The following is a 23,983-nucleotide window of genomic DNA, read 5'->3' as shown; positions in this document are numbered from 1 at the left end:
TGGATTGACCTTGGATTGCTTTTTGGACTTTGCCTGTTTGCTGCCTGCCTCGACCTTGGACTGTGACCTGTTTATGCTATTTGAACTTTCCCGCTGTTGTCCCACTATTCCTCCTACAACTACTCATCCTGATTGCTCACCATTCTGCAAACGGGACCCGTCTCTCGTCGGAGCGTTACAACTTGTGGATGATCCATCTTCCTCTGCTGCTTCTAAGCTACTATTGCTAACCTCCTCACGATGAACTACCTTCTCCACGCACCATGATGGCCCCCATATTGATCTGGTACTCTCCCACCATTGTTTTATTACTCAATTCTCTAACACTCCTTTCTCTCTATATGACCACAGCCTGTTAACATTCAGCCCTGCCATACATCCCACAACTCTTCTAATCATTTTTACCTGAAGACTTCCAATACCAGGAGATATATATTTATCTACTTTCCTCAAAATAACCTCTGTATAGACATAGTGGGGGGACACAATTTTCTGTACCTAATGAAGTGGCTAGTGAGTGTATGAGACTGATTCCTTGCGAGTGTTAATGCGAGTTGGCTTTTAGTTAGCTCCTGTGAACTTGCAGGTTACTGAATAGACCCATTTATGTCTTTTTGGAACCTGGGTAACTACATATGGATAACAAATATAACTATATAACTTAATGAAGAGCCTTCCTAAGTCTTCCAACTTGCCAAAATAAAATCCTTTTACGGGTATTACTTGTAAAAAAAACAAAAAAACAGCCCTTCTGGAACAAAGATTGAAAAATGGTCTTATAACAATAGCAACCAAGTAAATGACACAGTCAGTAGGAATACACCATTATTTTCTGGAGTGATAAGAATATTTTGTAAACATTACACCAGAATATTTTTTTTTATACATACTCCCTCCCCCACCTCAAGAGCCTCTTATGCCACGCTGTTATTTCTCAGGAATCTAAATTTCAGGTTTAGAAATAGGTTTCTTTCCAGGGTAATAATGATTTTTTGCATTAATAATGTTTGCACAGGACATACTTTTGAAGATTTACGAACACATTAACACAACTACAGGAGAAACAGCTCTTTTTCATTTGTGTTTCTGTTATGTGAGATATAACACGGAAAACACAGTGTAAATATTCAAATTTTTTATAACTAACATGATCAATTGTTAATGAAAATCTAACATAAGAATGAAACAAAATACATGGAATATGATCTTCAGATATATTTGGCAAATCACGTCTTTTACCAAGGTAATCTTATCCATTACAGATGGCCGAGTCTTAATAAGGAAACTGTGCTTTCTCGGGGATCTGCAGACCTACACCTGGTGTTCCTAAAGTGATGAGAGTAAAATTACAGAATTTGTGTAAACTTTGTTACTAACATCACAGCCATGGTGACACCCACCCACCCTTCAGTTTGGGATATTACTGACATCATGCCATCATCCTGACAAGTCTTGCAATCCTGCATGAATGGGTTAACGGCACACACGTGGTATTTTTTCATAAAGAAAAGTTGACAATACACGCACGAGCAGACCGAAAGGCTTGCAGATACCACTTCAATGGGCAACCAGCTTGACCTTCCAAAAGTGGTCAAGGTGGTTAAGCCGTAATGTTTTAGGAGATAATAATAACCATGTGTGGGGGCAGGAAACATCTCAGTTGTTCCTCTCTTCGTAGGACACTGAGCTTCATATAGTGAAGAAAACACAGAGATCCTACAAAACCCTACTTACGGGCACTTTATTCCTCACTTGGCTGAGTTTTGTCCGCATGCATCGTCTACTCCTGGAACACTTACACATGACTCTGAAACTGTAATGGGCAGCTCTTTTGGTCTCATCTTGGACTTGATATGACATTCTTACAATCATCAGTCAGGATTTGTAACCCTAACAACATAGACAGAGATAGGCTGTTGTCTTGGAAAAACATCTTAAAAGTTTCCTGTCGTTTTCCCTCTAAAACGACTGGGCCAGTATTTGTAATCTTGCTGTAGTTACTATAGTAACGATATGAAAAGTTTACACTGGAGGACCCCTATATAGTGAAATTTTCCATCCTATTATTTAAACATAAATTCTAAACCAAAGTAACAAAATAATTTTCTCCAAACCTCCCATCGCCTTAGAAAATGTATTGAATAGGTGCGCTTGTACATGCATGTGGATTGCACACATAGCCTGTATACGTGACAGGACATAAAATGATGCACTCTAGGCACACATTAAGGGGGGAACATTCATAGAAACACAGAATCTAATGACAGATCGGCCCCATTTGGTTGCGCGTTTTTCCTGCTGTAAAGACTTAAACCTTAATCAGTCGTTGGCCCCGTCTTAGATTCAGGAGCCGTATGTCTATCCCATAAGTGTTTAACACCCTCACTGTATTACCCTCTACCACTTCTACTGGGAAGCTGTTTCCCTTATCTACTACCACCTCAGTAAAGTAACATTTTCTTACATTCCATCTAAGCCTTTGATTATGGCCTCTTGTTGTAACAATTCTTCTTCTTTGAAATAAATTCCCTCCTGTACTTTGTTAAATTATTTATGTAGAAATAAATGTTTCAGTCCAATCCTCTTTTCTCCCCATCTATCTCTCTCCCAACCCTGCCTCTTTTTCCTCTCCCGTCCCTCTCTCTTTCTTCCATCCTTGTCTTTTTCTCCTCTGACTTGTCTCTCTCCCAGCCCTTCTCTCTTTTCTCCTGGTCTCCCTTTCTCCTTTTCTTCCTTTCTCTCTTCTCTCCTCATCTCTCTATATCTCTCTTCTCTTCCATTTGTACTGCAACTTGTACTGCATGACCTGGCTATTCCTGATGACCCTTCTAGCTCCTGATCCTTGGCTTGCTTCCTGATTTTTTTCCCTCCATGCTCCTGATCCAGCTTATCTGAGTACCGTTCTGACTTATCTGAGTCCTGTACTGAGTACTAAAGTTTTTGCACTACGATTTTGTCTGTTGACATTATTTTCAATAAATGTGTTTTGCACTATATTTTATATTATGGTCCCTAACACCTACCCCATCTCTCTTTTTTTTCCCCACCCCCTTTCTCTTCTCTCACTGTCTATCTCCCATCACCTTTCTTTTCTCCCCCTGTATCTCTCTAATTCCCATCCTCATGTCTCTCTCTTCTCCACTGCCTCTTTCAATCTCCCTCTCTCTCTCTCTCTCTCTCTCTCTCTCTCATCCCCTCTGTCTTTTCTCTCTGTCTCATCCCTTCTCTCTTCTCTCCTGGTCTCTCTATCCTCCAACTCCATATATGTCTCTCCCTCCCTCCTATGCCCTCTCTCTTGTCTCCTTGTCTCTCTATCTTCCAGCTCCATCTCTCGCTTCTCTTCCCATCTCTCTCTTCCTCCGATCTTCATCTCTTTCTCCTCTTCCTCTCTCTCTCTCTCTCTCTCTCTCTCTCTCATCCCCTCTCTTTTCTCCCCTGTATCTATCTCCCACCCCCTCTCTTCTCTCCCCGTCTCTCTCTCTCCCATCCCCTTTCTCTCCCATCTCTCTCTCTCCCATCTCTCTCTCTCTTATCTCCTTGTCTCTTTCTCTCCCGCCGCTTCTCTCCTCTCTCCCCGTCTCTCTCTTTCCTATCTCTCTCTCCCTCCCTATCATTCTCTATCTCTCTTCTCTCCCCAATCCAAACATCCTGAGATCCTTTATTCTTTCCTGATGATTTTTACCCTGAAGACCCGTCACAATTTTAGTCACCACCTCTGAACTCTCTCCAATATGTCAATATGCCATCTATTCCTGATGTACAGAACCAAACCTTACTCTGTCTTTTTTAATTCTCCGTATTTATGATTTCTTCTATAAAATGGCAGTTTATAGGTATGATAAGTCGCACTTGGCTTTTTGACAAAGAATGATTTTGTCAGAGTTCACAGGAAAGCAGCAGGAAAAGTATAATTTCTACTGAATAGGATATGCAAATAGCACCAAACCATTCCTTCTGTAGATGCTATAAATACGGAAGGTGATCGGTCGTCTCCTCTCATCCACAACTAGGAGCAGCTGCCATCGCATTCATCCATCATGAAGTATCAGGTCAGTGATAGCGATTTAATTATATTATATATATATAAGCATGAGCGCTATTTAAAATCTGAACATATTCCACCGTACAAACCCAATCATTTCTATAAGCTCAATGAAGTTGATTCTGAGACAACATTCTAAAAATTGGTCTCCTTGTATAAAATTAATTTAGAATGAATTTGCGATGGTATTAAAATCAGAGTAATTCTATCTCCCAGTTTCATCTTTTGCTCTATTTCATGAAAGACATTTAAAACCAATCACGCTTGCCGTAATTCACATATATATATATATATATATATATATATATAGTTAGCGTTGGGGGGGGTCTTTAATTTCTGGCATCCACCATAATTTGGATTTCCTCATTGAATAAAATGAACTATAAAGAAAAAAGGAGAGCAAACTAATTATTCTACATTAATGGTGAAAATGGAATAGAAATGAAACATTCTCATTGCAGGCGCAGACGTCCATCTTGTTTCTCCTCCTCTGTTACTGGAGCCGCCCTCCGACCGTCTCCGGCTTCACAGAAGAACAACTGGAAAGGGTAACCAGATACATCCAGAAAACGTTTAGGTACGGTTTTATCTTACAAGTTTAACTATACATTATACAGGGCTGTCTCACTATTATAACTATACACTATAGAGGGCTGTTTCCATACCTCCCAACAAGGCTTTCCAAAAGGCTTGCCACTCTGCCTCCAGAGATGCCTTATACCCCCCCATATGCCACTCTGCCTCCCTGATATGCCTAACACCCTCCTATATGCCACTCTGCCCGATGATATGCCTTTTAACCTCCTATATGCCACTCTGCCTCCAGAAGTGCCTTATACCCTATATGCCACTCCGGCGTTTATGAAATTAAAGGGGCCGGCGGGCACCCACTGGCCGTGCCTCAGCACTTAGTCCCACGTCCTAAAAAGGGTGGGATGAAGAGCTGAGGCACGGCCATTGGGCGGTGCGGTGCGTGCACGCCAGCCCTTTTAATTTCATTAGGCGCCTGTGGCCGGAAGAGGCTTTCAATGCCGCTCAGCGGCTGTTTTGAGTGTTCGTCTGCCGGCTGCCCGGCCCACGGTTCTGCCGGCCCACCGGGAAATTTCCAGGTATCCCGGTGGGCCCTCACCCTTCCTCTGCCGCTAGGCGGGACGTCGGGACAGAGACCCAAAATCAGGACTGTCCCACCTAAATCGGGACAGTTGGGGGGCATATGTTTCACTTTTATGACTATACACGGCTGTCTCACTGAATGAACTATACATTATACAGGGCTATCTCACTAATAGAACTATACATTATACAGGTCTGGCTCAGTATTTCAACTGTACACAATACAGTGCCGTCCTGCACTTGATGGCACTTCCATGTTGTCGGGGGCTGCAGGCCTCTCCCCAGAGTAGCCTGTTACAGGGCCCACAACAGATATCCATGCTCTCACACACACAAGTACACATCCATGCTCACATACATACACATACAAAAATACATACACCCCGCCCCTGCTTACCTCTCACTGCTCCAGCAGCTTTATGTCCAGCTGCACACACACTGAGCGAGCAGCCTCAGTTTCACCTCCTATCTCCCTGTGCCGGTTCAAAATAGTTTAGAAAGGGCCCTTCCGACCGGGACCGCTGCTGTCCCATTGGGAAGGGCCCTTTCCAAACTATTTTGAACCGGTACAAGGGGATGGGAATAAGGAGTTGCAGGGGTCTTACCGGACCCCCTTAAGGCACAGGCCCCGTCACAGCTGCAATCCCTGTAGTTACGCCAGTGCTCAGGGCCCCTACCACTCTGGGACCCCAAAGCAATTTTTTCATGTGCTCCTTGGTTATTGTGGCCTTGGATCCGAACTCTTACTGAAGTCATAGAAGCAGCAGCCAATTACAGGTTCACCAGAGAAACCTCAATGTTCCTTCACTTCTTTGGTTAATATTTAGAGAATCAGGAATAAAACAGTTTTTGTGTTCATTAATTTGCTTCTTGAAAAATCCATGATTTGATTGTACTATATATATATATATATATATATATATATAAAAAAATTGTCTGGCTATAATCATAAATACATAGTTTTTTTTAGTTTCAATCATTATTAGTACATAGCACTTTCTCTCCACACAGTATAAGGGAAGAGTACGCCTATGTCATCAAGTTCACGCCAGCCCAGTGTGCCGAACTCAATGAAAATGACATAGCCGCTGCTCTGAAGAGTGAAAATGTCAAAGCCGTTCGGGAAGCAATGAATTCCCAGTCAATATACAGCGGAACACAGATGGTAATGGCCACCTACAAGGACCTGGATAACAGAAGACACCAGTCAGAATACCGTCTTCTTTTTCCACCTTTGGAGTATGACGACTCCCCAGCAGCAGACCTCATGAACAGAGAACCCGCTGCTGGATGTGTTTTATTCTATACGTATAACTCGCCATGCAATGCGTATTGTACATTGTTTAATTTACGTTTTAATACCGTAGACAAGTTACGTGTCTTTGACACGAATAACAAGGCTTTTGTTTTCAATCAATTATACCAAGAACACAATCTAAACTGTTGTCACCAGACTCGATTGCAATCAATCGATAAGCAAATTCCCCTCTATCGCTGTACCAATAATTGCGTTAAGTGCTTTAACGACAGTGGATTTCATGCTCACTGTTTACGCCCTTAAGGATACATATTTCAGAATTATGCGTAGGATTTCTTCCTCAGGATAGGTGCCATCGCTAAACAAGCGATGTCCCATGACATTCCCAGAGTAGAGTAATATCCCACATGCATTGGATTTTAATGCTTTATGTCCCGCTTTTTCCCTCTTCTCACTGTGATCTCGGTGTGTGATGAGCGTACAGTGATCCCAAAGCATGGGATCTGCACCAACCAAAGGCGTTCGTCATATTTTTCTTTCGGCAATTGAATGGCATTAGGGTAACTATGCTCAAAACAAGTGCCATGATGGAACAGCGGTGCCATCACACAGCCAGATCTCCCGAGGATCAGATGCCCAGAGACTGATGAACCATGCAATGGAGGACCTTCTATGAACATCCTTCATTGCCAAGGGGTTAAATTAGTTTAGTTTGCTCACTGGTGTCCCCCACTGGACCCAAACATCGCTATTTCTTTGAAGAAATAAGTGAAATCAGGCAGGTTAGTAGATCCGACTGTCATCTCCCAAAATGTTTGTGAATTCCTTATAGATCCTGAGGAAGTAATTCGCATTTTATATAAAGTATAATCATACTCTCTATCATAAAATTCATTTCCATTTTATATAATCATATGATTTCTATTCAGACAAATAAGTTGATTTGCAAAAACTTTATCTATCTGCTATATTCTTGAAATAAAATCATCTTCACAGCATAGTTTGGGGCTGTCGTGTGTTTTGTCGCTCTCTGCAGACGTGGCGCCATGAACTGTTTTGCTGTTGAATGATTGGAAAGCAACACTCCTTGCACAAGAATAATCAAAACAAGTGCAACGACAAACAGAAACAGGATAATACAATCAAAAGAGAAAAAAGAACCCATAAGATCAATATGGAAACATCTAATCTGCCTGTTTTTACTGCTGTAAAGACTCAAACAATAGTCAGTCATGGGTATTCGTCTTAGATTCAGGAGTCATATGCCTACTGCATGTAGCATGCTTAAATTCTCTCACTGTAACATAACTTTAACAGGATTTTAAAGGTCTGTAAGAGCAACTCTTTTGGTCACCACCAGGGAGCTTATCAGGCCCCAACCAATGAAAAGCAGCTGCCCTTAATTGGTTGATGGGGAAAAGAAAAAATGTTGGTGCGCTAAGCTAGTCTCAGGCTCAAATAATACAAATGTATAATATGAGGCCTACCAAACAGTGTGAGCATGCTGCAAATACAGTGTGTTGGCTGTACAATGTATACAAAAACAAAAACTGTCTGCGCTTCTCACCCTAATAAAGTTGGCAACAAATCTATAAACATAATATAAATGAGAGGTTTTGGTCCCTCTCGCAAGGGTTGGAGAAAAGAGCTACCTAATGGCCCTCCTCACCAGAGAAACCGGTGCCCTTTCAGGGGACCCGGCTCCACCATGGCTTTTTTTCAGAGTCTCAAAACAGACCATCTCTCTATGCTGCATCCATATGTTGTTATTAATAAAATTAAAAAAAAAAAACATAAACCACAAACCTAGCCTAAACGGCTGTGGCTAGTGTATACAAAAATAAAAAGTGAATAGAGAGGTCCAAGGAGCAAAAACATGCTTATCGACATGTGCAACAAAAGGTGCCTAACCCCACAGCGCCCACTCTTGGAACAAAGACTGGGGACATTTATGTTACATTGGGGCTTCATGCTATGCTAGCCTTAAGGCCAGAGGACCAAGCTTTCCCTCTCTCACAGGTACCCACTTCATCTCAGAACTTCCCCTAGAACATGATTCAAGGCATTTTAGCTCCACATACCACCCCTTCTGTTTCCATGATGGGATTCATCTCCCTTCTGCATAATAAATAGAACTCGCCAAGGGTGCCAATATCACCTATGCTCTATACCTTAGCCCCGGAACCTTTTGGCTGCAAACATAGAAACAGATCGAAACATCAAGGGCTTCCACTTAAAACTGGGCCAAGACTGCACCCTATGCCTTTTTTCTGACAACATCCTTGCCTCAATCCTTCTCCGTAGCTATCTTTCCCAGCATTACTCAAACAACTGCACCTATAGTATACTCGTTGATGTTCTACCACACAATTAATGTTCATAAAACCCAAGCCCAACATTACCCAATCAATTAAAGACCAATTAACGCATAACTATCATTTAGAATAAAGACGAGATCATTTAACTTATCTTGAGCTTTATCTGGGAATAAAATTACTAAAAACCCCACACTCAACAGCTTAAACTTTGACATAACCTGCAAAAAAAATGAAAGCAGGTATTCTTCTTTGGAAACAAAATGAACTATCTTGGTTGGGCCGAATAACTGCATTAAAAATGATAGCTTTTCTAAACTTCCAAAAGTTCCAATTAGACTCTCCCCAAAAGTTTTACAAACCATACAAAAATTTCATTGATTTTATAAAAATTAGAGGTAACGCCGAACATGCATCCTCTCTCAAGCAATAATGTCCCATGCACTGGAAAATGTCCCTACTTGGGTAGAGCTAGAAAATGCACTCCTCTTTCCTTATATTGTAGCGCAACTACCTTGGATTAAACGTGGCAACACCCGCACCACTACCAGATATACCCTAGCAATTTGGCATGGAGTAGCTAAATGGTTTCCAACCCTCACCCAACTTACGAAGATAACTCCCTTTCATCTTTGGAGCTACTGATACCCGGTTTGCAAATCTATCATTGACATTTTTCCAACCTTATGGTAAGAAGAGATGGTTTCAAAACGGATGTTATCTTCCTTTGTACGGTTGTCTACTGACCACAGCATCCCATGTCATGATTTTTAGAACTATTTAAAACTACACCACCTGCTGTACTCACATCCTTTAATGTCCCTAGAGGGCTTACCCAAACTCCATCCAATACTTATGCTATGCTGTCAGCATTGAAAGTATCAGGACTCATCTTCCTCTGGTGCTCTAACCTTATTTATCATCTCTCTGCTCACAAACTGCTCCATATGTTATATAAACAAAAACTGTCTGTGGTTCTCACCCTAATAAAGTTGGCAACAAATCTATAAACATAATATAAATGAGAGGTTTTGGTTAGGTTTTGAGGGCACACTCTCAATAGATTGAGAACCTACTCTCACCTGCACACAAAGCAGTTTATACGGCAACCAAAACCTTATTAATGTGTTGGGGGAAGTGCAATTAAACGCCCTCCCCATTAACCCCTGGACAGCAAGCTGCAACCAGACTGATGAGACGCCAACAACCTAAGATATGTGCAAACAGGAAAAAGAAAAAATGTCGGTGCGCTAAGCTAGTCTCGGGCTCAAATAATACAAATATGTAATATGAACCCCCTATATGCCACTCTACCTCCAGAAATGCCTTATACCCCCTATATGCCACTCTGTCCCATGATATGCCTTTTAACCCCCTATAAGGCATTTCTGGAGGCAGAGTGACATATGGGGGTATAAGGCATTTCTGGAGGCAGAGTGGCATATAGGTGGTTAAAAGGCATATCATGGGGCACAGTGGCATATAGGAGGGTATAAGGCATATCAGGGAGGCAGAGTGGCATATAGGGGGGGTATAAGACATTTCACAATCATAGCTTTTATTAAATATGAAAAAATAGTTTACGTGAATTAATAAAGAAATAAAAGTTTCTTACAAGAATACCGTGAAGAATAATGTGATCGCTGTTTTGTTCCACTGAATAAAATTGAACTTTTTCATCTAAAAATGTTTGCAGTAGCAAATGTTTTGATTCCAAAATCAAAGGGCAGTGTACATGTATGTGTGTGTGTATAAGGGCAGTGTGCATGTATGTGTGTAAGGGCAGTGTACGTGTATATGTGTGTGAGGGCAGTGTATGTGTATATGTGTGTTTATGGGCAGGTGTGTGTAAGGGCAGTGTATTTGTATATGTGTGTGTAAAGGCAGTATATGTGTGTTTATGGGCAGGTGTGTGTAAATACAGTATGTAGGGGTCCTGGGAGGGAGGCTAACATTAGCCTTTTTTTAATTAAAAAAAATCTCTGCAGCTGTGGACTACTTTTCCAATGATGCTCAGCCAGCATTATGGTGGACACCTGGCTGGCTGAGAATCATAGGAATTTTAGTTCACAGCTTTACTGTTGCTGCACTTCCCATGACAGTCAGCATCATGGAAGTAGTATGTCTGGCTGAGCCTTATGGGAATTCAATTCAATGTGTTGGTTATTTTTAATATGCATGACTGCTGACAAAAATGAAGCATGTTTTAAGTGGCGATGCAAGCGCGACATTTTAAAGTGCAATTGCTTGTATTGGTTCCGTGAGATTTTTTTTTTAAAAAGTGCCCCTCTTTCACATTTTGAAATGTTAGGAGGTATGATATACACACACATACATATATACACACACACATACCGTATTGGCTCGGATATAGGCCGCACTTTTTCCCCCCACTTTAAGTCTTTAAAGTGGGGGTGCGGCCTATATTCGGGGTCTAGCGCCCGACGCCCGGGACATACAGTCCCGGGCGCCGGGCAGGCAGCGGGGTTAGGATACAGATCCCCCGCAGCGGTGCAGGGGACCTGCATCCTACTCCCCGATACGCTCAGACAGCCTCCCCTGCCAGCACTTCCCACGGGGGGGTGCCGGCACGGGAGGTTGTCTAAGCGCATCGTGCGGTTGTCTAACCGCACGATGCGTTTTACCTCTGGCCCCCCGCCTGACTTACCGGAGCAGACTCCCGGGTGTCTTGCGGGGCCGGCGAGGGACATCTACGCAATACGCGTATACAACTTCCGGTGCCGGCACATCCGGCACCGGAAGTTGTATACGCGTATTGCGTAGATGTCCCCTGCCGGCCTCGCAAGACACCCGGGAGTCAGCTCCGGTAAGTCGGGGGGCAGAGGAGGACAGTGGCAGCATATCTCGGGGAGGGAGGAGGACAGTGGCAGCATATCTCGGGGGGGGACAGTGGCAGCATATCTCGGGGGGGGGACGGACAGTGGTAGCATATCTCGGGGAGGGAGGACAGTGACAGCATATCTCGGGGGGGGCAGAGTGGCAGCATGTTTTTTTGGTGCTTTTTTAAAGAAAAAAACTTTTTCTTTAAAAAAGCACCAAACTTTTAGGGTGCGGCCTATATACGGGGGCGGCCTATATCCGAGCCAATACGGTATATACACACCGCATGCACATATATACACACACATACACACATACACATATATACATATGCATACATATACAGTATACACTAACATGCACACATATTCATCTACATACACATACATATACACACACACATACATACACCTTACGTGATATTGCAGATTTTTCTATGACTAGTAATTATTAATAAAAAGAAAACTCAATGAAATTTAATTTGAAAAATGAAATCTCCTTATCTGAATACATTACAGTGATAGCACACCAAAATAACAATTCTGATACATCATATCATAAAAGTATAACTAGTATATACCCTTATCCCACAATTATAATAAACTCAATCAAACAGAAGTCATAATGCCATCACGATTCATAAAAAAACCCAAAACAGTTAATATATAAAATAGGTAATTTTAATTTAAAAAGAGCATTATATACAGTGAGATGAGATCAAATTGAACTAAAATAATAACGGTATCCTGCCAATTAATTCAAATTAAATTAATACTATGCATTTAAAGTTGATTTAGGTTAATCATGGGATAACAATTAACCATTTGAGTTCCGGAGGTCTGGCCAAGCACATATTCAACAATTTCTGCATCCTTTTGATTAGCTGTGATTACTGGGACTTTACCCATGGAAAACTATATGTCACCCTATCATCAGAACTCCAGTTGCCTTGGTAATGGGCCATTTACTACAAAGTCCTGAGTATAGCAGGACAGTCTGCCCTCCATCAGCCTGTGATGTGGCCATCTGGGGTGAGCCAATCAGGTGGCCATTTAAAAAAATGAAATATTAGGGCATCCATTTTAGAAAGAAGTTTAGTTTACAGTTATCGCTGTTATATATTATATTAAAGATATTCTGCTACAATATATTTAGTGGGTACGACTCAGATTTTTAAAAGGGATTATTGTGTCTGTTTTATTACTTTTAAAGTTACTTTCTTAGCAGATAATATGTCTGGAAGTTACAGATACCCAATCTAAGTGGAGGCACCTGCCCAATTTCTCAACAACCTGCCCAGGACTACCTGCTAGCACTAATATGCAGGCAACCAAGTGTTAAGGTGGAGCTGAAAATCAATCAATCAAACAATATTGGGGCATTACGCTACCACACTGAGGGGCAACCTCATGAAATCCCACAGGTCGTGGCATTGAAAGCAGCGAAAGTTACTTCCAGAAAAGACCAGGTCAGGAAGCAGGTCAGAAAGTCAGTGGACTTGAATGCTAAGGAACGCCAGGCACTGAACAGCAGAACAAGGACTCCTGGCTACAGGACGACACAAGAAAGGCCCGAGGTAACAGGGCCGCACTCACAGGATCACTCAGTGATACATTGGCTGAGGTGGAGAGAAGGGTATGTCTTAAAAAGGCTGAAGAGAAACCAATATCCAGAACATAAGGAGCTTTGAGGAGCCCAGGTAAAGTCAGGGCTGCATGTGAGTCCTCTAATACTCTGGGCATTTTTAATTTTTATTTTTTTACATCGCTTTCATCATCATCAGATTCATTTTGTGCTCCTCCTTTCACTTTAACCTGTAGGGGAGCAGATGGCCTATCACCAGTTATATTATCTGACAAATGTTTGTTTTTTTTGGCTGCATTATTAACCCATCGCTTGGATGGCTTTGGACCACAAGTGGCACATTGTTTTGAATTTACATCTGCACATAAGAAATATAAATGTAGTAAAAACTGCCGAAAAATGTACATTTTGGGAGTCAATATTAATGAAGTAGCTGACCTTATCCATTAAATTTATCAATGGTAATTTTTAACACTTTTATAGTTTGTACATTTAAACAGAAACAAATGACTGAATAATAATACATTTAAAGTAAGCCATGTGATCATTATTTGAACGTTTCCTTACTGGTATAAGGATAAAGGCATTTATTCTTCCTATCCTCATAGTCAATGATATTTATAATTCACGAGTCAACGATTGTGAAAACATTCCATTTTTAATATTTTCAAGGCTGTCTCTTTAACATCTTTATTTCTCAAGCTGTAAATGAAAGGGTTTACCATGGGGGTCACAATCCCATAAATAATGGCAATATATTTCTGATTTTTGGAGATATTTTTTAATGGCCCCAGGTACATGGCTGTGCTGGTTCCATAGAACATTAAAACCACGGCCAAGTGCGAGGCGCATGTTGAAAAGGACTTGGTCCTTCCGCCCACAGAGTTTATCTTTAAAATGGAATGTATGATAAAAGTATAAGACGTTATCACGCAAAGAAACGGAACCAAAAGCGTGAACAGACTTCCCGAAAAAATGATGGTTTCGTAAAAGGAAGTGTCACAACATACCAGCTTGATGAGAGCTATGACCTCACAAATAAAATGGTCTATTCTATTTCCTTTGCAAAAAACAGGAGGCCTTAAATTTGTGGGGAGAGTAGAAAAAATACAACTTCCTACCCATATAAGAACTGTGATATTTTTACATAATTTCCAGCTCATGATCACTTTGTAATGCAAAGGGAAGCAGATCGCCACGTAGCGGTCATACGCCATCACCGCCAGCAGGATACATTCAATCTCCCCTAAGAATATATAGGTACACATCTGTGTCAAGCACCCCAGCAATGAAATTCTTCCTCCCCCTATGGAGAACATGTCCAGTAACATTTTGGGAACGGTGGTGGATGAGTAGAACAAATCTAAAAGGGATAGATTGCAGAGGAAATAATACATAGGTGTGTGCATTTGAGGGTTGGTCGTAACGGTATAAATTAAAATGATGTTGCCGAAAATAGTCAAGAGGTACATTGTGAAAAACAAAATAAAAAGAAGAATTTCTGTCCTGGGGTCCTGAGAAAGTCCAATTAGGAAAAATTCGGTCACAATGGTTTGGTTCATACACCCCATCTCCACAAATCATGTACGAGGCTCCAGATCTGCGCTAAAAAGAAATTCGTATGAATAAGGAAAAAAAAAATATTTATGATATTATTAGAGACGTAATTCTTGAATTCAAAATAGATGTTTTCCCCAAAAAATTATTTATGGAGCCTGTAAGTCGAGTACCAATTAAAACTATACGGGTGAGATTTATAAAGCGGCTGAGGTTACAAAGAAGAAGTATTTAGAAAATGAATTCCATTTATACATAGCATTGTCCATGTACAACAGAGCATTATGCGCAGGTGAATGATCATCCTCCATAAGGAACATTTATATAAACTAAGGATTTTTTTTACTAATAGTAATTGTTAAAATGTAAAATTTCTAATTTATACAGACTGGTTTATTAACTTTACAGCATTAAATATCCTACATGTTACAACTCTATCTCAGTCAGACCCACTACAAAATTTTAATGAATATATACTTGTGCATTCAGATTCATTCAAGTTGTAATTTTAACAAAATTTTATAATTTTGTTAATTCATACAAATGGCAGAAAATGAGGAGGGACCTCGATGAAACAAACGAAAATGAATCAGATTAGAAGCAGCACCAAGCAGGACATCGCTCTTAGTTTTTTATTTTTTTGTACAATATTATTATTTATAGGAAAAAACACATACCTGCCTCGCTTTGTTAGAACAATCGATAAAGCGTGTAAAGTAAAATAAATATGGACGTTGAAAATGATAATACAAAAAAAAATACAAAATAGAATGTGTCTTCGAGTTTTTGTGTTAGAATTTCCTTTTATACATTCAGAGATTAATTGAGATTAATTGCAGTAGGTAACAGGCCTCGAGACGATACCTTATTCTCAGGGCTATACCTTACCCTGGGGTGTTAACAAGAGTTTATGGAACTAAATCTACGACTAAAATAGCCGGGCAAGTGTTTTGACTACTGAGAAAATATTCATGAAAGATTTAGAAAAAAAAAACCACAATAGAATATTTTCTTTAAACATTATTCATCTCTAGGAAGGTATTGTAGGTTTAGAAAGAGGGCATATAACCTCCAGCCATTGATCTTTTATCATGAATGTGTGATTAATGACAGCAGGAGCATCAATACTTATACAAGTAGAAAGGCCCTCTCTTACCCCACCAAAGGCAATAGTGATCTGTTATGTTTCCCAAACACTCATGTTCCTTCCCTAAATGCTAATATAAAAAATGGTTATTAGTAGACTTGTGCATTAGTAGACTTTTATTAGAGTTGTGCACATTAGTAGACTTGTGGATTAGAATGTAAATTCCTGTGGGGGTCAATTGCTTGTCATTTGTACTTGTCGTTATCTAACCTTGTACAGCGCTGCGGAATCTGTTGGCACTTTATAAATAAAGTATAATAATAATAATAAATTAGGATGCATGCAAATTGCAATTTTAACAACATTTTCCAATTTGTTCGAATCCCTGAAAACAATGAGGGACAAAGTTTTCTTTTGAATGTATTTGGTTGTTTCACTTCCACTCATTCCCTCTCTCTTACACTCTCATTCATGCTCTCTCACACATTCATTCTCTCTCTCTCATGCTCTCTCTCAATATCTCTTACCTGCCCTGTGGACCACTTCCCTGTCCCTGTCTCCTATGCTGTGCCGTACCGCTTCTTATCTTCTTTTTTTTATGGGCTAAAAAACTGAAATTTAGTTAATATAAAAAGGCAAACTTAATATAATATATAAATAAACATTAACTATATATGATATTAACATCTAGTATAAATAAAAAGTGCATGTTCCTTGTCAAAACCACCGACAGGCTTCTTCAGAGTTAAAAATTAATCTGTGCAATCACTAAGCCTTAAGTTAAGACAGAAAAGAAAAGCAAAATAAGAAACTGAAAAGGAGGTGCATTCTTGGATACAAGTTATTGGGTCTCTACTCATGTCCGTTTACAACTTTTCCCATGGACAATTTATTTATTCCTTTGGTTTCCAATACCACCTGTACGTGGACGACAACCTAATCCACATTTCCTCTCCCGATGTTTCACCTTCTCTTCTAACTCCCCACAACAACGTCCCACTACCTGAATCTAAACCCGATCAACTGACCAAGTTCGCTAGCTTGCTGTTACACTTGACTCTGCGCTATCCTTCATCCCTTAAATTCAATCTTTCACCAAATCCGGTCGCATTCACCGGAAAAACATCTCCCGAACTTTCATTCCACACACAAGAAACAACCAAAACATGAATCCACTTCTTTGTGATATCCCAACTAGATTATTGCAACCCCATACCAACTGGTCTTCCCTCCCCCATTTTCACCCACCTTCCATCCTAATGCAACCTCAACACTGCAGCTAAATTAATCTTTCTCTACACCCCACTACATCTCTATCCTCCTATCCCCCCTTAACCGCGCTCTTGCTTCCTCTCAAGAACTGCGTCTCTCTTTTACCATCGTTACCTCTTCCCACTCCCATATTCAGGATTTTGCCCTTCTCTGGAATTCCCATTCCATCAGATTTTCTCCGTCATATGCAACTTTCAAAAGCTCTTTGAAATCAACTCATCCCCATCCAAGCCGTCCTCTCCTACTGTTTCACTTCCCCCTCAACTACCGACTAGATTTTAAGCTCCAGGGAGCCGGACCCTCTTCTCCTTTTATACCAGTTGGTTGTTATGTGTTGTTTTTATTTTACTGACTTTGTTGTGCTAGTGCTATATAAATAAAGGTTATGTAATGATCTCGGTTGATTTATACAGAGATTTCTGTGACAATTATGAATGTATTATAATGAGATATTTGTGTACAAGAATTTGTTGTGGAGGTTACAACAACTGCAGATGAAGATGTAGTGGCAGTGAGCCGTGAGTATAAAAGAGGTTTACAAATGGACAATAGTGAGGCAATAATAAACAACAGACATGCAATAAAAAGAGAAAAGGGGAAGGAAGGGGAAGAGTGTGTATCTGAGAAAGAAGAGGCTGGTAATTATGTGAAGTGAGACGATCAGAAGTCTTCATTGAAGCCCAGGGGGGTTAATGTTTTCAGTCTTCAAAAACATTTCTTTCAATCCCAGTTCTTTTATGTTATTGAACCATCTCCAATTTTTGGTTACTTTACATACTGTGAGGAAAATAGGAATTTGGGTTCCTTGTTGTGATATTCTAGGAAGTGTTTTCTGCTTTTAATATTTTAATTTTTCCTATATGCTCTACATTTGTGCATTCAGATTCATACGAATGGCAAATTCACTGAATTTGGTAAATTTGGCAGTTCGTACAATTGAAGGATTGGGTAGAGGACGTCAATGGCCGCTCTACATTGCCCTGAGTTTAAATTAGGGCAAAATGACGATGCTTTCAGTCACGTCCTCTACCCCAATTGGAGGATAGAGGAGAGAACATCAGCGCAAGCGCCGCAAGTTTTGTTTTTGTTGTTCCACTGAGGTTGTACTTATTTAACTTTTAGACCTGATAAGGAACAGATGATTGTTATTATGTCTTGATATATAAAACCATATAATTCAAAACTTTCTTTTTCACACTACTGTATGTGCTGCCTAGATATATAACTCTTCCTAGCTTGACATAAATACGTTCCCATGGCTGTTCCCTTTATTGGTACAAACAAATTTTAATCAAACCAAAAATAGTTGTTAAGAATAAATTAAATATCATCTAAAATGCATTGGAATTGGTCTTGATGGAGGATGCTGAATTATGAAAATATAGATCTCAGACATAAGTCGTGTTTGATGTTGATATAGAATGACTCCAGGTTACTGGTTACAAATACATAATTCAAGTTCCACTTGTGTTTTTCATTAAGGAAGCTATATTTATGAAGAGTTAGGATGTCTTTTTCTCTCCCTCTATCTTTGGAATTTCTTTTGTATGGTTGGTAGGGTATTCTTCTGGAATTTCTTGCAGATGGAGATATCTTTAAAGTAATCTTCCTTATTTAAGATGACAATTCCTGAAGTGCTCCAGGAGGCTCGAGTAATGCAGAGAATCACCAGAAAAGAAAGACAAGAGAAGACTGAAGAGGCAGAAGACACAAAGATGAAGGAGAAGAAGATAGGGCAACATTGAGAAAGTGTGAGAGAGAGAGCATGACAGATGGTGACAGAAAGCGAGTGTAGGGAGACACTGAGCCCTGCAAAGTGTTTCTATGTGAAAGTCATGGCTAAGCAACTTGACCCTTCATGATTAGTGATCTGTTGGACTAGTCCAATGGCACAGGCAAGTGGTTCTCCCACAAAGTACGTGACACGAAAGCAAGTGAGCAGCTAAATATTACATACTTTCCAAACTGCGACTTTAACCTCATGATTTCTCAGACTATATATCAAAGGATTTAACATGGGAGTCACTATACCGTAGAAGACTGTGATGTACTTGTGTTTTTTTGAAATATGTTTTGTTGGCCCCAGGTACAGAGACATACTGGTCCCATAAAACATTAATACTACAGTCAGGTGGGAACCACATGTAGAAAATGCCTTAGTCCTTCCATCCACAGAATGGATTTTCAATATGGATGCTATAATACACATGTAAGAAGCTACAATAAAAGCAAAAGGGACTAAAAGTGTGAAGAAACTTGCAAAAATAATTTTGGCTTCATCAACTGAAGTGTCTCCACAAACCAGTTTCATTAAAGCTATAATTTCACAAACAAAATGATCGATTTGGTTTCCTTTACAAAATGGACGTAGGCTTGAAACGGTAGGAAGGATAGAACAAGCAAAGCTCCCCAGCCATACAATGACTGAGATATTTTTACATATCCTCCAGCTCATAATGGCCATATAACGCAAGGGGAAGCAGATCGCTACGTAACGATCGTACGCCATGACTGCCAGCAGGATACACTCCGTTTCTCCTAGGAATAGACATGTATTCATTTGTGAGATACACCCAATGTATGATATTCTTCCTCCCATTGTAGAAATCAGGTCAAGTAACAGTTTGGGGACAGTGCTTGTTGAATAGAATAAATCCAGAAAGGATAACTGGCAGAGAAAATAGTACATAGGCGTGTGCATACGAGAGTTGGCTATAACTGCACATATTAACAAAATATTCCCCAAAATGGTCAGTAAGTACATGAACAAAAATAAGACAAAAAGCAGAATTTTAGTCCTCCGGTCCTGAGAAAGTCCGGTTAGTATAAATTCTTTTGTGACAGTTTGGTTCTCGTTCTCCATTTTCATAAATTAGAAAGGGATGCTCAACTCTGTAACAAGAAAGCAGGACACTTTAATATTCAACAATTTTATTTCTAGAATTCATTGAGATACATTTTTTACAGATTACACAAAACTGCCTGAAAAATGACAGTAATAAAAGATCAAACCTGTGGCAACACGGATTGCTAATGAGGCCTATAATTGTTCTTCTTCTGTCCAGGACAAATGTTGGCACCATTAAAAAGGGCTAAAGAATTTGACCTATCAGTTTAAGAAACTATGTGAAACCCGCATGGCACATGGTCTGGGTACCAATATATTTTATGGTAAATAGGGGCCATGACAAAATAATTTTAATCTCATTTGTGACCTGGGGAAATACATGAGGGGGCTAACCTGGTGATGTTATCATTACATACAGAACAGAGGATTCAGTCAATGGTTTTGATCGTAAAAAGTCTTGGGCAAGACGTTCATCGTTTACCTCAGACTGAGCTTCAAGTAAGAGTGAGACATGGTTTCATTTGAAGCTCTATAATAGGCTAGTGCATTTGAATTTCTACAAATTTTAATTTTAACAAAGTATTGTGCCACGTCCTAAAGGATCCTCTATTTGGAGTCGGGTCAATGTCCAGACGGGGGTTTTCATCAATCACAGCCCCTTTTCCTCCAAGGCTACCAGGACTTTGCTGCGCCCACCCAGAACACTTCACCAAAACCACTAGCATTATAGAAGGTACGTGAAATGGCCACCTGAGAAGTAAATAGGAACAATACTGGAGAAGTCTGAAGCAAATGTCAAGCCAAACTCAGAGGCAAGAACAAATCACAGGTCAGGGAGCAAAATACAAGGTGAGGTACCAAAGGGATAAGCTGAGACGGAGTCAAAACAAAGCCAAGGTCAAGGCAGGCTGCGAGTCAAGCAGGGTCAAAAACAAGCCGAGGTCCAGAAATACCAAAAAGCCACCAACACAAAGATAGCACTACCAGCTCAATGGGTGCTGTAGGGGTAAAAGCCAGGGGTTTATAAATTCAAATATGGTGCTGAACGCGTGATTGAGAAAAAAACAGCAAGAAATTGGCTACGCCCATAGAAGATACCAAAAGCATGGTGACTGCGTGATACATCACTTCCGGTTTCATTTTCTCAGCAGAGTAGTACTGATCCTGGAAGGATTTGGCAATTTTGTTAATTCGCACGAATGTCTGCAAACAAGGATGGACCAAATGACGCAAACAAAAATAAAGCAGACAGCTCTGAACTTCTTCTCCGTGTTCTTCTGTCTTCTTTCATTGTCTGCTTCTCGCCAATATCACTGATACCAGAGAACAACTGAACGAAGAATGCAGAGAGAAGAACAAGAAGAGGCCAGTAAAGAAGCAGAAATACATAAGAGAAGATGGGGACACGGAATTGGTTGTCAGAGAATGTAGGGAAACATTGAGAGACAGTGAATGAGAGGGTGAGAGAGTGAGCGAGAGAGATCATGAGAGTCACTCTAAGTCTCTAAATTCAAGTAGAGTAAAAAGCTAAGTAGTTATGGTGCAGTGTAGTATATAACTAGTAAAGATCAATACCACAAATTAATACCTTCATTTTAGCAAGGCACAGAATGGTTGGATTAAACATCTACACATCTGAGCTTCTTCTCATGGAGATGGGAAACCTGTACACCAGTGATTTCAGGTTAAAAATCAGAAACATAGTGGTCCCAGAAGCATGACAGACATGTTGGATTATATTCTGGATTAATGAATATTGAGCTTCAGTTAGAAGGTTGTATGAGAACAGGTCTTGTCACGGACTCTTTGGGCCTTCTAGGAATAAACATGAGAAGGATTTTTAGTTATGCGGTATCCATATATTTTTATACATCAGACAGGAAGCCGGAGTTAATACCATGAACATTTTGCATTGGATAGAAGGCAGAATGTTATTCTATGTTCTTAAATTGGAAACCATTGAGAGTCGGTTCTAGCCCCAGTGCTTCAGCATTCATATATCTAGACCTTAGTGTGTAATGTATCAAGAGCATGTCCATATTGGAAGAAGAAGCAAAATTGTGTTGGGCAGCCAACAACCTCCAGAGCCACATGGATATACTGAACGGTCTGTAAAACAACTCCAGTCACATTTACTAAAAAGCAGCATTAAATAGCTTTAGGTAACTTAAACATCTTTATTGACGCTATAAGCTTTGACTAGATATTTACTTAATAAATATAAAATCATTATTACATTGTAGGAAACTTTTTGTTATTATAGTTTAAGCTATATCTCTTTTCTCTTCTATATCCAAATATTTAATTTAAATAGAATTTTGATAAAACGATCAGAAATTTATTTCTTTTAAATAAATGCATAAGCATCTTGATTCCACTTTTTACGAGTACATCCAATGCATGTGATTTTCTGCCAAAATAATACATATTCCATTTATTTTTTTTTATTCAAATTTTATTTAAATTTTCTATATAATTTTAGCTACAAATATATAGTTTAATTTCTTTTTTTCGTTGTTTCCCAGTTATTATTATTATATTATTATTTAATAATAATAATTATTATTATTATTATTATTATTTAAACATATTTTAATATTTGTATTTCTTATTCCTCTCTCTATTGCTGTCGAATTTGGTGGGGGTTTTTAAAATTAAAATTACAATTATTTAAAAAAATATATATATGACATGGCTTCCGCTTTAAGCCATTATCGAATCCTGCAGTTTGCTACTAGAACATTACACAAGATTTTATATTTTTTCTCTGGGATCCTCATTATTTTATGTGTGCATTTTTAATGTAGCTTTAAATAAAGGGAAAAATTAAAAAAACATAAAAAAATAATTAAAAATAATAATTGTTTTTATTATTAAACTAACTCATATGCCGTATTTTCATTCTCTGTCTGATCCGCTAACCCAGATAAAACTAAATATTTTTTTGTTTGAAATCTGTTTAAAATGCTATAGATTCTTAGGCCTCTCACCCCGTTTGAAAAGCTTTGACTGGAGAAGGTGGAGCCCCCCATTTACTCACCTAAACTATACTCCCTTCAGCTGGCTCAGGGATCGGTCTCCAAGCCATACTACCTCAGCCTCTGGGAGAGAGATACACATTTGGTGGTCCTGCTCCGTTATATGACCCTTCTGGGATTCTGTGGTTGAGGTTATTAAGGAGGTGGCGAACCTGAATTTTGAGGCCTCCCTGGCCCTGTATTGTTTTTCAAAAATGTGCAATAAACCGAGAATTGATTACGGTAAAAAAAAAAATACTATAGATTGGGTGCAGATTGTAGATTGAATTTTTTTAAAAAAAAGTACCTGTGCAGATGGGTTGAGTAATGAAGCTTGAAGAACGTCATGTCAAAAGCTCACTAGCCGGCAAGCACAGAAATACTATGCTTATTTTTAACCAAATTGCACAACATGTATATAATGAATTGTAGTAAATTATATTTTTGGAGATATTTTAATGTTAATGCAATGTTTAAGACTCAGAAACTCCCAAATGTACTGAACAGCCTTGTGCATAATTAGATTTTGGAAAGGCAATTAATGAACAAATTATCTCTTAAAAAAAAAACAGGTAGAGTGGAATCTACAGTCGAGGGACGTGGGACTTTAACACCGATAAGATTTACCAGGGAAATTTCTGAGCCTGGATATTTTACGGCTCCCTTTATCTACATCATGCATCTTACCTGGCCTTGGAGGCTTCAGTACAATATTTCAATGAATATGGGATGTTTGTAAGAATTAGGATTTACATACCGCATCTGTTTTGTTGAGCCAACTATGAAAAAAATATAAAATAGAATAATTGCAAATAATAAGTGATATAAATTATAAAAACTGTGACCCTTGAATTCATCCTTTTCTTCAGGCTCGTGTGAGGTTTTCTGGTAAAGATCAGTCCCTTATAAGAGCTTCTTGTTTGATGAGCTAACCTCTGAGATTAACTCTAGAATCAGCCCCGCGGAGAGGCTTCCGTCTCGGAGAGATTTTTACTAACTCATCATGGAATTACTCAAGTTATTGTTCCTATGTTTAACGTTTTTTTGGA

At 39.5% G+C, this 23,983-nt stretch overlaps 1 protein-coding gene across 1 annotated transcript; it reads right to left on the bottom strand.

The window, feature by feature from the left end:
- Positions 1-19,011: 19,011 nt before the first annotated feature.
- On the bottom strand, positions 19,012-19,932 carry LOC149282878 (olfactory receptor 5V1-like). The gene has a single exon (XM_089497957.1). It carries the CDS (start codon positions 19,930-19,932, stop codon positions 19,012-19,014), a length of 921 nt encoding a protein of 306 aa, XP_089354083.1.
- Between the last annotated feature and the right edge of the window lie 4,051 nt (positions 19,933-23,983).

This window comes from Sceloporus occidentalis, unplaced genomic scaffold (genome assembly GCF_023333645.1).
Source record: "Sceloporus occidentalis isolate IW3139 unplaced genomic scaffold, rSceOcc1.0.p SCAF_111, whole genome shotgun sequence".
Taxonomy (NCBI): Eukaryota; Metazoa; Chordata; class Lepidosauria; order Squamata; family Phrynosomatidae; genus Sceloporus; species Sceloporus occidentalis.
The sequence above is the reverse complement of the archived record's forward strand: the minus strand, read 5'-3'. Positions and strand labels throughout refer to the sequence as shown.

What these genes read in the sequence shown, in the direction of transcription:
- LOC149282878 (XM_089497957.1), bottom strand. Translation starts at nt 19,932, where the DNA reads ATGGAGAACGAGAACCAAACTGTCACAAAAGAATTTATACTAACCGGA.